The following is a 20,149-nucleotide window of genomic DNA, read 5'->3' on the forward strand; positions in this document are numbered from 1 at the left end:
TATTATTTGTTTTTTGCTTTTTGTTTGTTTGTTTTTTTGTTTGTTTTGTTGTTGTTTTTTTTTGGGGGGGGGGTGTAAATTACCTATAGAAAAGAGTTTGAGTGTGTGTGGTTGTTTAAGTATGCGTGATCCACTGTCGACAAGGGACGGACTGCCCACAGAGCTTGGATGAGCTCCAGCAGGTTCCAGCAACCTTAAATAGGAATATTAAGGATGGATAATAATGGATAGATGGGATATCTTCCACTGAGAAAGGATGATCTTCATTAAAATAAACCAAATTTGCTAGACTTTTACATTTCTGCTCAAAAATCAGCAACCTCAGGCAGTAAAACAAACAAACTTTTTCCTCTGATTACTTGGAAAATGCAAAAGATTTGCTTAAAACTAACTATTTCAGTTGATTTCATTTTATCTTTTTTTAATAGTTTTTTACTGAAAAAAGAGGAGGCACTAACTTCAGCAAACTTCTGGTTTGCATTTTCTATTCAGTACTACATTTAAGAATTTCCTTGGACTGTGTGGCTAATTTCACATGCCACTGAAATGGATAAGTTTACACCAGAGCCTGGCATCGCCGCTCCCTCAGATCTCTCTCTGTGGTTTGGTAGCATTTGCCTATTACACTCGTACACGTCAGTGTGCACTTATCACCCTTGGAAATGCTTTTTTTTTCTTTTACCTTCTTCCTCTTCTTCTTCGTTCACTCCACCCGGAGCTGACACAGCTGGTAATGCTCTGCATCACACAGAAATCAGCTCTGACAGCCTGTAGAATATTAAATCTCAAAATCTGCGCTACACACGTCAGCACCATAGTGCCCACACAGTATGTAGAAAGTGAGGAAAAACATTTCTCTGGTTGAATCTAAGCAACCAAATTTTTTCAATTAATTTAAATTTTGGGGGAAAAAAATCCTCCAAACATCTTGATGCTGTCAACTATTGAATGCATGGCACTGCATTTTTCTTTGATGAGACATTGTATTTGTAATGGAACGTAGCGGCCTCTTTGGGTTGGTGTGTAGAACCAAAACATTTAGCTCAGTGTATTTCACTGCCATCTTTGAGGCCCTGCTTGGAAACCGTACAACACCTGTGTCTCATGGTTAATGCAGAACATGGAAACTGTTAGCGGGGTTCAGGCTAAAGCTCTCTCGTATGGATGTACCCAGCATGAGGGCCAGTAGCACAAGAGAAAGGAGAGGTGGAAGCCCAAGGAAACATCAGTGTCTAAACATTGTCCTGGTTTCTCTATTGTTCTTGGCCACAGCCAGTGGAATCCAGTCTGCTGCAGGAACGTTCGTTCTAAGCCCTTAGGTCCAGAAAGTGCAAGGATATATATTTGTTCAGTGGGATCAGTGATGCACATCCTCTGCTGTATGAAAGGTGCAGGGCAGCTGGAAATGAGCAGCATCTCTTGATTACTCTCCCAGATGTTGGTGGATTTATGCAATAGAGTCTAAGGTGGAACATTTGGTATCTGCTTTAGTATTGCACTTTTACATTCTCTTTACCTTTACTAATATGAAAAAGAGGCCCAAAGATATTCTGAAACATAGCCCAGAAAGTTTGTTAAAGTCTTAAATGTATGGAAAAAAAAGAAAGAAAACACTTCCAGTCTTTGGAGAAGGAATATCGCAGAAATAATGTAAATCACATCATACATTCTTTGAAACCATAAACTGGAACGTGCAAGACTGCTGTTGTGAATTCGTTTTTTTGCAGTGCTGATATCAAGTACAGATGAAGGTGAACAGATAAACTATTTGGTTAAGGAAGTCATAAACACAGGAGTCCCAAAAAAAAAAATTGCATGCAATCATAAGTTTCACTGGTCTTGGATGGCTCCCAAAGCCAGTGTGTCTCTTTTTACCCCCATTTGACAAAGGTCTATCTGTGGAGCAGAAATACAGGTTTACATCCTGGTACAAAAACCTTTTTGGTCCCCATAGCTAGATATCACATCCATGAACTATACAAGGAAGTTCTGGGTAACTTTGTAAAAGTTATACAAAAGCCACAATGAATAGGGGTGTGGCTTTATAGGTGACAGCATTGAATGTTGTCAAGGCTGTCATCACTTTAGCTACATACTTTTTTTTTTTACCATTTTCAATGAAATTTTCTTCTGATCTGCAAATTAAAAGCTAAGAGGGCATACTGTAACTTTTGGTGGCATACATTGTAACAGACTGCCACAACAGGTTTTGAGTTGGGCTCAAAGAGACTGGAACTGAAGGCCAAATGGCTCACGGCTATTGGCTTGGGGCGAGGCTGAGCTACGCGTCCAGAGGAAGCCTCTAGCTCATTAGCCAGAGCAGCTGGATCCTCCAGGCCAATGATCTTTGCCTCAAGACCCTTCCAGCTTGACTAACTTTCTCACTACCCCGTTATCCAGTTGGCTGCGCTGGTACCTGTTCGGAAGGAGAAGGCCTGAAAGCTGTCTGGAATATGTGACAAGCAACTGTGGATTCCAGTGGAGCAAGTTTCCAAGTCCTCATTTCAGCTCTGGCAGTGCTGTTTTTTAGATGTTGTTTTAGTAGCAACATTTGAAATGAGAGTGGATGGACAAACCTTGTAATGACTGTGAGGTAACATTTAAGATAGAATCAGGTGGCTGGAGTCAGATGTTGAAAAAGTGTCATCAACATGCACTTGACTATTAGCTTTTCTGTGGGCTACAGCTGTGAAGGAGTGTGTGTGTGTGTGTGTGTGTGTGTGTGTGTGTGTGTGTGTGTGTGTGTGTGTGTGTGTGTGTGTGTGTGTGTGTGTGTGTGTGTGTGTGTGTGTGTCTTAGTTAAGCCTGGTGCCTCATGTGTTCAGTCAGTTGTGCTGCCAATCAGAAACCGATGTGTGTGGTCCTGATTCCGTCTTCTTTTTAAAAAAAATCTGATTTTTGAATGATGATGTCGATGATGAAGCACTTATGATGCTTAGATGGGCACACACTTAGATGGGCTTTCAGATGAGAAGGAGTGTTTTCGGACAGGTCTGGGAATTCTTCTCCCAACAATTATCTTCATGAGCGCTACCGCTTTACAGGGGATGCCATCCGCTACCTGTGCAGACTACCGGGGCCCTCACCTTTACACAGCTGATCTGTGTTGGGCTCAGATATTTCACAAGTGGTCCTACATACAGTCGTGGGACCAACAATCTTAGCAGAGCCCCTATTTGCAGCACTATCAGAAGAGTGTATTCGACATTAAAAGAATATGTGCACATCTTCATAACCTTCCCTGCCCACATTGATTTGTTTTGAATTGTTGTGCGTCGCCCATGTGAAATCTGGATTTATAAATGTATGAATATTTTGTGATTTTGAGGACCTGTAAAACCAGACTTTGCCCCTTCTTCCTGAAGTCCTGCGACCCCCTGCTGCTAACTCCTGGTTATCTCGGCCTGGGTCGAGATAGTCCGTTTACGACCCCACTGCATGGCCGGAGATCAAAACAAGGACCCAGCAGGGTTTCTGCCAGGGAAAACAGACTTCCTTGGGGTTTTATGACACCTAAGCAGGGGTCGGGAAGCAGCGGAGCCCTAAAACCAGGCCTCTTTGGACAGACACAAAACCTACCAGCAACCCCCCCAGCCTGGAACTGGCTTTAATGTGCCTCATAAAATGGCGACCGTGCCATGAACCACAATCCCAGCATGCCTTGCGGGATGGGGCGGCGCCTGAAAGCGCGCGCATCCAATCGCAATGAGGCACCGATGACGTCACTGCAGCGCGCGTAGGATCAAAACCCCTGCCGCTGCTTCTTTTTCGCTCTCTTCCGACCACCCTCTCATCCGAGCTGGATCGTTTGGCTCTGGGCCAAGATCCCATCTCCCTTTCTCCCCCCGGCTGGGGGGAGGTGTAAGGCCCCATCGGGCCGCTCCGTTGGACCTGCAGCCCGTTGAAGCCGCGGTGCACGGAGTCGCCTCCATCTCTCCTCTTCCGATCACCCTCTCATCCGAGCTGGATCGTTTGGCTCTGGGCCAAGATCCCATCTCCCTTTCTCCCCCCGGCTGGGGGGAGGTGTAAGGCCCCATCGGGCCGCTCCGGTGGACCTGCAGCCCGTTGAAGCCGCGGTGCACGGAGCCGCCCCCATCAGCTCCCGGTCTCAACTTTTCATCCAGAGTCCTGCTTCACGTGTCCCCGGTCCCTGGGAGCTGGAAAGGGGGGGGAAGCCGCTCCGAAGCTCGGCCCCGGCCCAGGGTGAGACCCGTTCTTCTTTCCTAACCTCTCTCTCTGCTCTTAAACTTCACCTGAAAGGACCTGTGGACAGCCTGCCCCGCGCAGAACCGAGACGCATCCCGCTGCCCGTCCCGGGGCCACGCGCTCAGGCCGACGGGCACCAGCACTCAGAAGAAGTAGACTGGCCCCGCGCGCCCCCGAGACGACGTGATAGCCTCCGGACCGGAGCTGGAGCGCCGGCTGCTTCAGCTGTACCCCCGTCCTCTCGTGATTCCAGAGTCAGGAGGAGGAGCGGGAGAGGCGGGAGGACTCTCTGGGATCGGACTCCGACCAAAGACCCGGCAGGAACCCCTGATCGGCACCCGGAGACCCGAGGAGGCGTGAGGTTTTGAGACCTGGGTGTATGAGTTTAACTGGGAGTGTTACAGAGCTAAATCTGTGTTCAGAGCTGAGATTACACCACCATCTTTATAAGGACTGTTTTCATTAATTTGTAGTCACTACTTTCTGCTAGTCATTCACGTTTTAAAGCGCTGTTTTCTGCAGTTGATCACGGTTTAACACCGGGATCACCATCCGTTCTAATTGCACGTGGCCAAGAGGGCGTGTCCATCTTTAAAAGACCACAGGAGCCACGTTTGAACTGTAGATGTTCTGTATCTTCGTTATTATTGCTTGATTTCTTTTCTTTTTCATTCCATGCATTTAACGTTTATGTTTCATTTTATTGATTGTTGTTTTTCTTGTTAGTTAATGGTTTTATAATAATGTCGTGTGCCATCAGATTTATTTGGGTGTTGCGTTTATCATCTTTTGACACCCGTATGTAAATAAATTCTGATTGATTTCTTTATGAGTGGTTGTGTTATTTCATGCAAGATTTGGTCACAAATTGATTTGTTTAAGCAGAGCCTAGTGTTCGGATATCACGCCTTCACTGTTATTCTGTAAGATTTGCTGTTCTGCAGGATAATTCAAATCATAATGAGACTGATTTTCTGCTGTTAGTTATCGAATCCCACCGGAAGTAAGGCCCCGGCGGTGGTGCCCCTACGAGAATTATCATTTTTGATAATACAATTTGATAAATAGTCAACTTTATTAATTATTAATAATTCTTTAATAGAATTATCATTAGCCTTGATAACTGGACAGCCAAGCTACCTATGAGTTGCACAACATAAATGGTGCCCCGTGTGAGGCTCTCTCGAAACGATATTTGTGACCAGTTTGTATGAAATAACAGAACATTAATTTTGATCGGGAAAGAAAATATTTTTATTTTTCTTTCCCCCTCATTATCTGATTCCTACGGTTATTTTAAAACATCCCTGTTCTAATGGCAACCTCGCCTCACTAAAGGGTGATTGCTTTGTTAAGTTCTTTAATTTTATTAATTTGAACTTTTATTTTTCATCACACGATTATTAATCTTGTGATTGATTTCCTCTGCAACCTTGCTTCACTGAAGGTAATGGTTGGGTTTGCTTTAAGTTCGGTTAGTTTTATTAACCTGAACTTTTTCTACCACTCAATTTTTGTGAATCTGTTTGCGTAATTTCCTTTTGCAACCAGGTTCCATGGAAACTAATGGTTGGCTCGCTGTAAGTTCCTGATTTTATTAACCTGAATTTTTATTGATGGATCACTATTTTATTAATCTCTGATTAATCCCCTTTTGCAACCATACTTAACTGAAGGTAATGGTTGACTTAATTTCTTTAATTCTATTAATTGAACTGTTGCTGATTACCCCATGTGAGTTATTAATCTTCTCAGATTAATCTCTACTGTGTTTTAAGTTGAATCTTTAATTTAAAGTTATTTAAAGATTCCTCCCTTTTTATTCACTTTATTAATTCCTTTCAGTTGGTTCTTGCTTCTAAGGTTATAACCAATACCCCAGTCTCTCAGGGTTTGTTATCGGTTTAATTTCTTCTAATCTGGGTGATAACGTGAGCTGACTTCGTTAATAAGTGTAATCTCTTGCCAGAATCCCAAGCGAAGCGCTGGGGCCTGGACCGTGAGCTGAGGTGTGGTTATTAATGGCAGAGAGCTCATCGCAGTGGACGGAGAACCAGCAGAGGTGGACATGCAGGCTGATAGAGATCGACCGACAGGCAAGTCTGTTCTTAGGCTGGACCCAAAAGTGGTGAGCCCGGTCATCTCATCCCCTGAGCCCCCTGGTCAGACGCCACCATGAGTAAGCCAAAAATTAATTACCCGAAAGGAGCTGCGGCCCTTCCCAGTTTTCACTGTTACTGACACTGAAGAAGCAGCTCAGCGTTTTCTTAAAGTAAACCAGAGGAGAACAGATCACGATTAACAACCAAGGCGCAGACGCCGTACCTCAGAGCGAGGGGGGTCCCACGTTTGACCTTTTTTTTAGCAAAAGAACACTGAACAGCTGCATTACCTTGTATGCAGCGGCCCCCTCACAATTTTTCTGACCCAGAAGTGGAAGCCCGCTCCACACCTGAAAGGGGGGTAGGATACTTTGGGGCGTTAAAAAAAATTCACGCCTACACACAATTTCCAGGCTTCCATAGCCGGCATAAGTTAATTTGTGTGTTTTTGTCGCCTAGCAATTAATCAAAGAGTGGTTAAATTGTTGGTTTTTGATTTTAGGTACAGTGTACACACTGAAACCTAACTAACCTCTCCTTTTATCTTTCGTTTACCGCACTTTAAGAGTGACATCACTGTGTTAGGTAAATGAATGATGTTATTGCTTTGGATATGTTTTTCTTTTCATATTTTTGTGCATGGCTCGCCTAGTGGAGGAAACCAGGCGAGCTCACGCCCCCAACCAGAGTTTCGTGACCACATGGACTGTTGCACCGTTGTTAGATTCGACAACCAGACCCTGCATTCCGGCGGTCGATTCTAAGGGGGGATGTTGTGCGTCGCCCATGTGAAATCTGGATTTATAAATGTATGAATATTTTGTGATTTTGAGGACCTGTAAAACCAGACTTTGCCCCTTCTTCCTGAAGTCCTGCGACCCCCTGCTGCTAACTCCTGGTTATCTCGGCCTGGGTCGAGATAGTCCGTTTACGACCCCACTGCATGGCCGGAGATCAAAACAAGGACCCAGCAGGGTTTCTGCCAGGGAAAACAGACTTCCTTGGGGTTTTATGACACCTAAGCAGGGGTCGGGAAGCAGCGGAGCCCTAAAACCAGGCCTCTTTGGACAGACACAAAACCTACCAGCAACCCCCCCAGCCTGGAACTGGCTTTAATGTGCCTCATAAAATGGCGACCGTGCCATGAACCACAATCCCAGCATGCCTTGCGGGATGGGGCGGCGCCTGAAAGCGCGCGCATCCAATCGCAATGAGGCACCGATGACGTCACTGCAGCGCGCGTAGGATCAAAACCCCTGCCGCTGCTTCTTTTTCGCTCTCTTCCGACCACCCTCTCATCCGAGCTGGATCGTTTGGCTCTGGGCCAAGATCCCATCTCCCTTTCTCCCCCCGGCTGGGGGGAGGTGTAAGGCCCCATCGGGCCGCTCCGTTGGACCTGCAGCCCGTTGAAGCCGCGGTGCACGGAGTCGCCTCCATCTCTCCTCTTCCGATCACCCTCTCATCCGAGCTGGATCGTTTGGCTCTGGGCCAAGATCCCATCTCCCTTTCTCCCCCCGGCTGGGGGGAGGTGTAAGGCCCCATCGGGCCGCTCCGGTGGACCTGCAGCCCGTTGAAGCCGCGGTGCACGGAGCCGCCCCCATCAGCTCCCGGTCTCAACTTTTCATCCAGAGTCCTGCTTCACGTGTCCCCGGTCCCTGGGAGCTGGAAAGGGGGGGGAAGCCGCTCCGAAGCTCGGCCCCGGCCCAGGGTGAGACCCGTTCTTCTTTCCTAACCTCTCTCTCTGCTCTTAAACTTCACCTGAAAGGACCTGTGGACAGCCTGCCCCGCGCAGAACCGAGACGCATCCCGCTGCCCGTCCCGGGGCCACGCGCTCAGGCCGACGGGCACCAGCACTCAGAAGAAGTAGACTGGCCCCGCGCGCCCCCGAGACGACGTGATAGCCTCCGGACCGGAGCTGGAGCGCCGGCTGCTTCAGCTGTACCCCCGTCCTCTCGTGATTCCAGAGTCAGGAGGAGGAGCGGGAGAGGCGGGAGGACTCTCTGGGATCGGACTCCGACCAAAGACCCGGCAGGAACCCCTGATCGGCACCCGGAGACCCGAGGAGGCGTGAGGTTTTGAGACCTGGGTGTATGAGTTTAACTGGGAGTGTTACAGAGCTAAATCTGTGTTCAGAGCTGAGATTACACCACCATCTTTATAAGGACTGTTTTCATTAATTTGTAGTCACTACTTTCTGCTAGTCATTCACGTTTTAAAGCGCTGTTTTCTGCAGTTGATCACGGTTTAACACCGGGATCACCATCCGTTCTAATTGCACGTGGCCAAGAGGGCGTGTCCATCTTTAAAAGACCACAGGAGCCACGTTTGAACTGTAGATGTTCTGTATCTTCGTTATTATTGCTTGATTTCTTTTCTTTTTCATTCCATGCATTTAACGTTTATGTTTCATTTTATTGATTGTTGTTTTTCTTGTTAGTTAATGGTTTTATAATAATGTCGTGTGCCATCAGATTTATTTGGGTGTTGCGTTTATCATCTTTTGACACCCGTATGTAAATAAATTCTGATTGATTTCTTTATGAGTGGTTGTGTTATTTCATGCAAGATTTGGTCACAAATTGATTTGTTTAAGCAGAGCCTAGTGTTCGGATATCACGCCTTCACTGTTATTCTGTAAGATTTGCTGTTCTGCAGGATAATTCAAATCATAATGAGACTGATTTTCTGCTGTTAGTTATCGAATCCCACCGGAAGTAAGGCCCCGGCGGTGGTGCCCCTACGAGAATTATCATTTTTGATAATACAATTTGATAAATAGTCAACTTTATTAATTATTAATAATTCTTTAATAGAATTATCATTAGCCTTGATAACTGGACAGCCAAGCTACCTATGAGTTGCACAACAGAATTGATTAATTTATTTTCATTGTCATTCCAGCATGAACCAAAGTCACATTAACCTGTGTGGACAGGTGCCAATAGTCAGTGAATAATCCTCACTGGATTCATGTTAGCCAGTCAGTCCACATCATCTTACAGAAATGTGAGTTAGTTAGTTTGTTAGTTTGGTTTGTGCTTCATTTTTTCATAATCCTCCATCAAAAGATGTTATTCATTTGGTGAGAAGTACGGCACAGACAGTTTATCTGTTGTAGAATCAGTGAATCTGTGATCGATCTCATGGTCTTTTAAAGAAATTGGTCCCCCCCAGCTAAAATAAATGCGTGGATGAAACATGTGAGCAGCGCCTTCTAAGTCAGAACAAGTCATTTGTACGTTGTAGTCAACATTTGTTCCAGATACCTACCAGTCTGCAAAATGTTCTTATATTTAATCTGGACCAAGTCCTCTTGGGTGGGGGGGACTGCCTGCATGAGAGCATGACCTCTGTAGGCGGTGCCCTCTCAACCCACTGAGCTCAGAGATCACTTACATTACATTATACACTTCTACCGTTCATTTATAAGTTTAAAGTTGTAAACGCAAACGTCAGGTAAATCCTTGAATGATATGATTATAGCGTTTTCCGTTAAGAGTCATGGTTAGAAAATGTGTATTTCAGGTTATTTATACATTCAGGTGATCATCTATTGTTTCCATGTCCATTGAGGCTCCTTTATAACAGTGTTCCCTTTCTTTAGTTTCTGCTTCATTTTTTCATAATCCTCCATCAAAAGATGTTGCTCATTTGGTGAGAAGTACGGCTCAGTTTATTTGTTGTAGAATCAGTGAATCTGTGATCGACGTCATGGTCTTCTGAAGAAATCTGTGGACGCATTTACCTGGATTACCTTCACCTGGCTTGACAAAGCCACACCTCCTGAGCCTGGATTGATCTTTGTGAGACGGATGAAGCCAGGATGAACTGATGGCGCTATGTCAAGTCTGGATTTATCTCTTATCCTGGATTTCTGGATCCTGCTTTTGTGAAACAGCACTCTGAATCACATTATCCATGACTCCCCTCCATATTTATACTCCTGTATTCAGCATCAGAGCCTTGTTTGTTCCTGCTCTCTTGATATATGTTTTTGATTTTGAAGTTTTTTTTCAATTGCGTCTCTCAGCTGTGCCTTGAGTTAGCTTTTTCCCTTAATGTTAGGGAAGAAAGTTATATTTATTTTTAAATATCAAACTGTCTCTGAGCTTGTATCTGAGCCCTGACACTAATTACTACTGTGAATGTTTATCTGCCAGATCTTTATACTTGTAAATATTAATGATGTGTTATTTCTTTGTATAAACTAAAGTCAGTTTCCATTAGGAGCCAAAGCTGGGTTGTTTTCATGCATTCTTTTTCAATCTCAAGCTGTCTTTGGCATTTATGCAGCATATCATATTTAACCTTCAAGCCACAAACATCCCATAGTATTAACTGAGGCTTATAGTTAGAAAGCAGCGTTTAAAAACGATGGCCCGAGTTTTTTGACATTGTGTGTGGTATCAAGATTTTCTGATTCAGAAGTGTAATTAGTAAGTATTGCTGTAATCGGAGTGCACCCTGTTATTACTTCACAGACATGCATTATTTTTCTGTGGTATTTCCAATCAGTTAAAAATACTGTTGGGTTTAAATGTAGTTTTGGTGCATCAGCAGGCTGTTGTGTTGGTCTATGCACTCATCAATGGGGCATTTGCCATTTTAAACAGATGTTTACTAGAAAATAACTGAATTTATTTTCTCTTTAGTCTATGTCTGACAGTAAAGCTGAGGAGACCTTTCCTGTGTAGGTTCAGTTAGGACTCAATTCTTTAAAAAAAATTTAAAAAGTCAGTTTAATTAGATTTTTTTTGCTTTTTATTTCATTCAAAGCCAAGAGTTTATACACACTATGTTTACTTTGGCCTTGTCCTTTTAAGATTCTGATAGGCTGACTGACATCATTTGAGCTAACAGAATGCACACCTGCGGAGGATATTTATGACACACCTTCACAAATTCATCTTCAATCATCAGGGGGGAAAAATGGTGGAAATTTGCATATCTCATTCATCATGGGGTACAATTTCCAGATGCCTGATGGTTCCAACGTTCATCTCTTCAAACAGTAATAGACAAGTTGAAACAGCTATCATACCGCTCAGGAAGGAGATGGATACTGTGTCTCAGAGATTAGAATGTTTTGGTATTAAATAAACTACGTATGTTAAACTATGTACAGCAACCAAAGACCTTGCAAATATGTTGTCTGAAAGCAGGAAGAGAGCATCATTATCCCATAAAAAAAACATCTGTACTGACATGAGCTGAAGGGCTACAGAAAGCCACTGCTCCAAAGCCACCAATAAAAAAGACAGATTACAGTTTACAGTTGGACATGTGGCCAAAAATCTTCATTTTTAAGAGAAGCCATGTGATCTAATCGGACTAAAATTGAACTAGTTGCCCACAATGATCATTATGTTTATAAATGAAAGAAGGGGAGCATGCAGACCTCAGACCACCATCCCAACCAAGTACAGGGGAGGCAGCATCATGTGGTGTGGCTTTGCTGCAGTAGAGACTGGTGCACATCTCAGAATAGGCGACATTATTAGGAAAGATGATGTGGATATGTTGAAGCAGCATTTCTAAAATTTATTTAAGAAAATGTATTATTTATTTTTTATCAACTAAATAATGTCATGGTGAAAAAGGTTCATTGTTGTTGTTTATCTGGGTTTCCATCCATCGATTTTCTATACCTGTTTGATTGGCACTCACAGGAGTCTGCTGGAGCCTCTCCCAGCGCACGTTGGGTGAAGGCAGGGGTAGACCCTGGCCAGGCTGTTAGGGCATCGCAAGGCCATAATCAACGTAGCATACATGCAGGCACAAGGAGAACATGCAAGCTCCACTCACAAAGACTCCTAACCAGTAACCTTCTGCACTAAGCCTTTGTCCTGTCCCTTTGTCTGGGGTTGTATTTCTCTAATAATAAGACCAATGATCTGATACAGTATACAGCATGGACACCCTGGGCAGGTCACCTGTTCATCACAACAAATATAGATCACATATAGACAAACAAACACACTCACTCCCTCCCCCCACCCCATTTACAGCCAGCAATGGTGTCCAAAGGCAAAGGTCTGTTGGTACCGACCCTGGAAATCAAGGTCCAATTCAGAGGAACCGCAGTTATTCTTTATACTGAAGAGAAAAAGAAACAGGGTGGCTGGCCAGGCCAATGTTGCTTTAACCAAGTACTGTATCAAGTTTTGGAGACTTAAAGGGATTTCAAAATTATTATTTTTATTTAAAACAAATATTCTGCAGCGCGTCAATAGGTATTTTTCTTCCTACACTTAAGTTAAATTAATTAAGTCATAAATTTTGATGTTCAGTGAGTTGGTTTGATCCACTTGAGCAGGCGCTTGTTGGTTCTGTCTCGTTCTAATGCATGACTGCTTTCTGGATCCACAGAGAAGAGTGTGGGACTCTTCAAGTGATGCATTTGTTGCTTATTAAGGCTTTGAAAGGACTGCAGCTGCTGTGCTGAACTTTATGATTGGTGGTGTCATGTTGAAGTTGAATCTGTGATGGTTTATCACGCTGTCCTGTAACTACTTTTACTGCTTCACTAAACATCCACACATGATTTTGTTGTGCAGATCTGTAGCCACAACATAATTAAACTCAATCATAATACATCTTAGTGTTTTTGTGTCGACGAGAAGTAACAAAAAAGAAGATCAGAGCCTTGGAGTTTTGAAAAGGCTTCACCACTTGTGACTGATGTAAAATATGTTGTCAGAGTTAGTCCCTTGTGTTCATCATGCATGTGCTCCCTGCGGCTCTCAGCCTGTCATCTAGACAAACCAGTGGCATCAATATTTCTTAAGTTATCTTTGAGGTGTAGACTTTGCATCATAGAGTTGTGAGCCATGTTGTAGAGAGTTGTGTCTCTAAGAGAAGACTCCGCCTGCCGACCTGACCGCAACATGAAGCCATATGGCGTCTCAGTTCATTTACATTTTCTACTACCCAAACAGAAGGCTCTCTAAGAGGTTCCCAAACTCTGCTTCTTACTTGACAGGAATTTGGAAAAACACTCCCATCGTGGGAACAATATGTCTTTGTGTGTCACGTGTACTGTTTCACTTCATCCATTCACATCTCCACTGTCTTCTGAAACCCCGAAAGTGGTCTGCTTTGAACAAAAGTGCATGTGAAGACTTTTGAAAGATGAGCTGGTTGCAAACAGTTTCAAGGCTTTCTGGAGGAGAGAGCTGAAAAACTGCAAAAGACAACCTTAGGATTTTCGCAAACTCTAATCCAACTGTTTTAGGGCACTATGGGTGGTATTCCTTGAAGATGTAGCCCCCCCAAATCATGCGTTCCTTTTTTTTTCCCCCTTTACAAGACAAGACTTCATCTGGATTTCTCATTCTTAGAACTTCAACCTCAGTTTTGAAAGTTGGCGATAGGATCACATTACAGAGTTCAGACACGACACCGTCTGCAGCACAGGCACATAAGACCTGAGGGATTGAAATGGAAACTCACAGCTGAAGATGGTGCCATTCAACGTCTCTTTTATTCTTTAGTTTGCTTTGTTATTACCTTGGTCATTCCCGGAACTCATTATCATTGATCTTGGAGCCCGCCATGAAATAATCCCCTACTGAAAACAAATCCCCAAACATCCCTCCACGATTTAGTGTCATGAAAAAAGATCAAAAATACTCTGTACAATATGTTTTAGCTCATTTATTTTACAACAGGCCATTGTCATTGAAACTTTGGAGCAAAAGTCCGAGTTCTCAGAAGGGTAATGAATTTCTTCAATTAGGGAAAAAGAGACAGTGGAAATAGAGGAACACACACAGATGACTTACCCATATGTTAAGCCATTATTACAGCCACAAGAGAGGCAGTGGCCCAGACGCCTCCATCATGTTGCTTCCTGGCTCTCTGAAGTCGCATGAGTTCATTTTGAGGACGATGAAAGTGTGTAATAGAGCAGCATGTCCTGTTGTAAATAGTTTCCTCAGGAAATTCATCAAGAGAACAAAAATGAATTATATATACTTAGAAACATATGTGAAGATCATTTAAGCGCAGTAAATATCTTTACCGCAGCATCACCAGTTAATGCACAAAGTGTACGTGAGTCGCGTATAGGAGTTCTTTCACTGCAAATGTCTGGTCCTTTTTAGAGAAAGCTCCAAAGTGTTCAAAGATAATACTGATGTTCAGATTTTTGTCTACATTTGTAAATATTACATTTCTGAAAGAAGTGATCATTTTGGAGGCTCATCAAAAGCACATTCCCCTCTTTGAAATATTAGGATCCAGCATTTGGACTTTTACCTGCTCAACAGTGATGCCTTTTTCATCTAGTTTTTTAAAAGCATTCTTGAAAAGCAACTGCAATCCATAAGAGAGAAAGAGAATATTAACACACTTAGAAAAACCAATAGGCAAAATAGTGAACAATAAGAGACTGCCTTGTTTTAGTTTTTTACGTTTCTGTTTTAGAGTGACTCCTAATCCCGCCAGCGTCCTGTTTCTGTGGACTAGATGGATCGTTTACATTTCAGGGGAGTCCTCAGTTCCCCCAAATTCAAAACATGATTAACCCTCTCAGACCTGATTGATATAAACCATAACTTTTTTTTAGTGCCTTTACATTTTGAAGCTTAGGGTCCATAACCATGCAGGCCATTTATTTAATACTTATAAACATAGAGGTCCGTGGTTATATCTGAGTTGTAGACTGTTTGTTTTTGTTGTTTTTTTTTAGTTGTGACAAATACCAACTACACAAACAATAAAGTATTAAAGTCATTTAGATTTCTCAGAGAATGCAAACTAGTTGTTTTTTTTCAAGTACATCTACAAAAGTTCCTCTTAGCATTAATGTTAGTTAAATCTATTTAAAAGAAAAGTCATGGGGGAAAAAACGTTCTCATGTTTATGAATCTGTTTGTTTTCTGAACTCCACTTCCTCCATCAGATGAGTTGAAGACCCAGTTGGACACGAGGAGGAGACAGAACGCGGCTCAAGGTAATGATGTAAACCCGTACCCGAGTTTTTATAATGTGTTCTCGACGTCCAGCTCAAGGTACCCACATCAACAGCTGAACCACCTCCATGACAACGAAATAAATCCCTGAGTAAATACGTCAACATAACAAGTCTCATCGTGTGGAGCAGTGCAGTTTTACATCCAGCTTTCAAAATCAGTGTAAATAGAAAACTTTTTTTTTAAATATTTTTGATCTTAAGCCCTCTTTTTTCATTTTTTTTTTTGTACCAATTCACATCAAAAGGCATCTTAAGACACTTTGCACAGGAAATACAATGCTTCTATCTGTCTTTGTACATTCTGTTCTTCTTTCTGCCTGTCCAATCACACAACAGGTGTCCTGGGGGATCAGACACAGGCTGAGAAAGAGTTCGACGTTGTAGAAGAAAACCTTCGGAAACAAATGAAGGAAGAAAAAGCTGCGTGAGTTGTCTGCATCATCGTACCAAATGAGCTTGCCTGGATTGACTGAGCGCAGCAGGTGGTGTGAAACAGAGACATACGATTCATTTTCTGTTGCTGATATCCCCTGACAGTTTCAAGAGCGCCATTGATCGACTGAAAGCGTTGAAAACAGAGATGGAGCATTTGCAGCTGTTGTTGGAGAGGGTCAAGTTCAAGATCCAGAAGGATTTCCAGAAGTGGTGGAACCACGAGACCTCTAATCTGCAGGTGACCCACCTCAGCTCTTTTTACCCCTCTGTGTGACAACACCACATAAACCTCACACCGATATGATGCAGTGGCCAAGCAGAGCCTCAGAGACACACTTCCGAACACTGACCTTTACAGACAAGTTAAGTTCATGCATGTGTATTTAACTCGGGAGGCTTTCATTACATCAGTGTGACCGGTGCAGCCTGTGCTCAGCATCATGTTGAACGAGATGCAGTGGGAGGATGTGTAGGAAGCAGATACACAGAAATTATTTTTTTCTGAAGCCTGTGTGACTCAAATAGGGCAATACATCAAAAGCAACACAGTGGGGATAAAGAATAACTAATCAGAACAGTAGACACTTATTCTACTGAAGTAGACTTTAGTAGAATATTCTATTGAAGTAGAATAAGTGTCTACTTCAGTCTCATGTGGTAGTTTTGTGTTTGCACTTAAATGTCACACTTTACATCACAATGAAAGTTAATGCTGCAAATTGAAGGGGGAGAGACTGACTAAACAAGTCACACGTGACCTCCTAACTTCGCTTCATGGCCACTGTGCACATTTGGGAAACGACATCAGCGACATCTGACGAACAAGAAGTGCTGGCCTCTGGTTCACAAAACAAGATACAAATCTTTTGTTTTGCCAGTTTATGTCAGACAGATCTGTTCAACTATTCATTGTACACATGCAGTACTGGAGTTGAGGGGGGATGAGGGGGGATGGCATCCCCCCTGAAATAAAAACAATAAAAATCATCCCCCCTGTAAAACTGCCATCCCCCCTTTCCATCCCTTATGTCATTTCATCAATGAATGTGGTTTTACTGCTATTTCAACATTTAGAGTCATCACCAGAAAAATAACTTATTTGACAATTTTCACCTGTTTCAAGTAAATTTTCACTTGAAATAAATAGAAAAATCTGCCAGTGGGACAAGATCTATCTTCTCATTACAAGCAAACAAATATTGTTCCACTGGCAGATTTTTCTACTTATTTCAAGTGAAAATCTACTTGAAACAGGTGGAAATTGTTGTTTTTTCCAGTGATGAGTCTTGTTTTAAGTGTAATAAGTTTTTTTTTACTAAAATGAGACATTTTAACTAGAAATAGGACAAATATTCTTATTTTGAGTTTTTGCAGTGAACCATTTTAGTTATCCTGTGAAGGACAGAGTCATATTGATAAGTTCAGAAAACTGTTTTTTATTGTTGTGTTTTGATGTATTTGATGTAAGCCCAGTGGATATTTAAAACTTACAGAAGGCTGCATTTAACTGCTGCTATGTCATTCCTGCAGGTGTTTTGGTCAGTGCTATTATTTGTAATATATTATATTATTTGTAATCAGCACAAATTATCTGGCCCCATATGATAAAATCCACCATCCCCCCTGATTTTTTTTTACAACTCGAGTACTGTACACATGTATATGTCAAAAACATTAAAAAGGGCCAGAAGTGTCCGGTTCAGGGACCTCAGGAATGCTCCAGTTTCCAGCTCCCTTCAGATGATGTGGTCCTGTTAGCATCATTGAGCGTGATCTCCGTCTGACACGTGTCAAGCAGAAGGTGCTGGCGCCTCTCTCTTTGATTTGGATCCTACGAATGAAGCAGAAGATCTCATTCCCATCTGAGGAAGGTTTGGACGTGGAAGTCTGGCAGAGGGATTATGCATGTGCCGCTCTGGTTTCAAAGCAGGAAGCAGATCTTTTCCTTTGCCAGTTTAAGTCTGCCAGATTTGTTCAGTTATTTATTATTTACTCATTTAAAACTTGTGTTAGATATGTGACGCAGCTAAAACTCAAAAGACCTGAGATGATCTGTTCCCTGCAGACAGCTGACACACATGTCCACATTGTGTTTAATCATTATGGTTTTGTTTCTATGTCCAGAGTTGTCTCAGATTCAGTAATTTGTCAAAACGTGTGATTAGGAATCTGAATCAGGAGCGACAGCTGGATTTCACACACCTTCTCCAAGTGGAGCCTTGCAGACACCTCCCTGTCCAGGACCGTGGTGAGACATTTTCTGTGACTTAGAAACATACTGTATGTTCCGCCTGCTCTTTGGCTGCCTTTTCATCTTTTCAATTCTGCAGAAGATTATAAGTGTGGATTATTACTTTATTATGAAATGCTCATATTAGACAAGTTTCTTCTAAACTCAGCAGTTACACGCAGAAAAGAGCCAAGTTACAGGAGAAGCAGGTCCTGTCGCTGACTCATTTCTGCTGAAACACTAATGTTATTTTTATCCTATATCCATCTGTTTGGAATAACACTTGATTACCGGCCAACAACCTGCAGTTCTTCAGTGCTCGTTTCCATGGAGCAGATATTGCATTAACGTGAACATTTAACATTGAATTGTTTATTTGCTTCCTCATCTGGGGGGCTATTAGTCAGAGGATATTCATAATGATCCATGATTGTTGTGAAACAATTAGTTCCTCTGCGTTTGTGAGCACACACATTTGATGTCTGAAGGTGTTACCAAATCAAAAAATTGGAAAAAACAGTGTTTGAGGCATCTTTAAAAACAATTCATCGAGTGAACCGTTCAGTTTTGTGGGGTATCTGTACGTCTGTGACCCCTCTCAGAGCAGTTATCCAGCCTCTCTATCTTCATCGCCACCAAACTTCGTCTTCAAATCATGTTGTGAGACAATGCAGGTGACGTGTTTGGAGACGTCACGTGCACGGGTTGTTCCCATGACCGGCAAAAATACGCTTGACTCATTGATTGTAGACTGTTTGACTGGTTTGTAAAATCAGAAAGGACCTCTTCGATGCAGTCGAGTGTGCTAGCAGATTCAGCAGGAAATCTGTCATTTTACAAACTCTCAAAAAAGTAAGAGAAGAGACTTAACGGATTTCTGCAAACAACCCAGAAATGGTAGAACGGCTGCCGTGGGCAATTTGTGTCTTTTATGTGAGATTTTTGTGTAAAACCAAACCCCATTGGGTGTTACAGGGACCTGCCAGCACCTGTCCCTGCAGACACCAGGTGAAACATGGACGACACCCCAGACAGGCGTTTCAATGTCCACAAAGAAGCAAACAAAACAGTCACACTCATCAAACTAACGTAAATGTTTTTAACTGAAGCTAACTTAACTTAAAGAAAATCCACAAAAGAACCGAAGTCTGGGATCATTCACTTACAGCTACACTGTGCCATACTGTGAAAGATTAAACCCTGATAATGGTCATAAACTTCCCACTCTCACTGGTAGCCATGTTCTTATGTAGCAGAAATGTTCATCCACTCATGGAGGTCTGCTGGAGTTTATTTCATCTCTGGCAAAAGGAAGGGGTTACACCTGAACAGGTCACCAGTCCATTTCAGGGCCACATGGAGTTCCCAGCTAGCATAAGATGCAGGTTTTAGACCTGTGGGAGGAAGCAGGAGCATGTGAAGTAATCCCGCTCAAGCAAAGGGAGAACATGTAAACTCCACACAGAAAGGCACCAGGAGAGATTCAAACAAGGAACCGTCTACGTGTGAGGCAACAGTGCCAAGGACCAGGCCAGCATGTTAGCCTCATGTTTTCTTTCAAAAACAGAACCACTTCAGTGCCCCATAAAAAAGGGGAGAAGTTAATCACAAGCCCCTTTAACATTGGCGAATACCCCTCATTTAATGCGTGGATCTAGCTTATTGTGTGCCCTTTTACATTGACCTATGCGGGGTAGCGCGGGGGCGTGTCCAGCTGCCCGCGAATAACTCTCCTCCGAGGGTCGTCTTAACCGCGGGTCAGGTCTAATGTACACAGAACTAACTGGGGTAGCGGGTTGTGGGAGGGGTTTGATGATCAACCTCAGTACAACCCACCAGGGAGGTTTTTATTTATTTATTATTATTTTATAAAATAAGGAAACAGATGTTGAGTGTAACAGCAGTAGCAGGGGGTCCCAGGTAGGATCTATATTTGCAAGATGAGTAACTGGAGATCCGGGAGCTGCTCAGCCTCAGAGACGAGGATGCCATAAACCGGTGGATGTCCGGAACCACAAAGGATGATGGTCCACTGTTTGAACAACTGAACACAAAAATGACAAACCGGAGGGCTGTTTCACAAGAGTAGGAGTCAGAAATTCAGGATAAGAGCTAAATCCAAGCTTGACATAGCGCCATCAGTTCATCCTGGCTTGAGATTGATCACAGATTCTGCCTTAGCCGTACTTCTCACCAAAT

General features: G+C 43.0%; 1 protein-coding gene across 1 annotated transcript in view; it reads left to right on the forward strand.

The window, feature by feature from the left end:
• kif6 (kinesin family member 6) overlaps nucleotides 1-20,149 on the forward strand; it is a 100,663-nt gene that overhangs the window by 69,800 nt on the left and 10,714 nt on the right. Inside the window, exons 16-19 of the mRNA XM_061743275.1 lie at nucleotides 15,214-15,264; nucleotides 15,622-15,709; nucleotides 15,823-15,958; nucleotides 17,886-17,968. Coding sequence (XP_061599259.1) covers nucleotides 15,214-15,264; nucleotides 15,622-15,709; nucleotides 15,823-15,958; nucleotides 17,886-17,968 — 358 coding nt within the window. The remainder of the gene's footprint in view (nucleotides 1-15,213; nucleotides 15,265-15,621; nucleotides 15,710-15,822; nucleotides 15,959-17,885; nucleotides 17,969-20,149) is intronic.

The sequence above is a fragment of the Cololabis saira genome, chromosome 16 (assembly GCF_033807715.1).
Source record: "Cololabis saira isolate AMF1-May2022 chromosome 16, fColSai1.1, whole genome shotgun sequence".
NCBI lineage: Eukaryota > Metazoa > Chordata > Actinopteri > Beloniformes > Belonidae > Cololabis > Cololabis saira.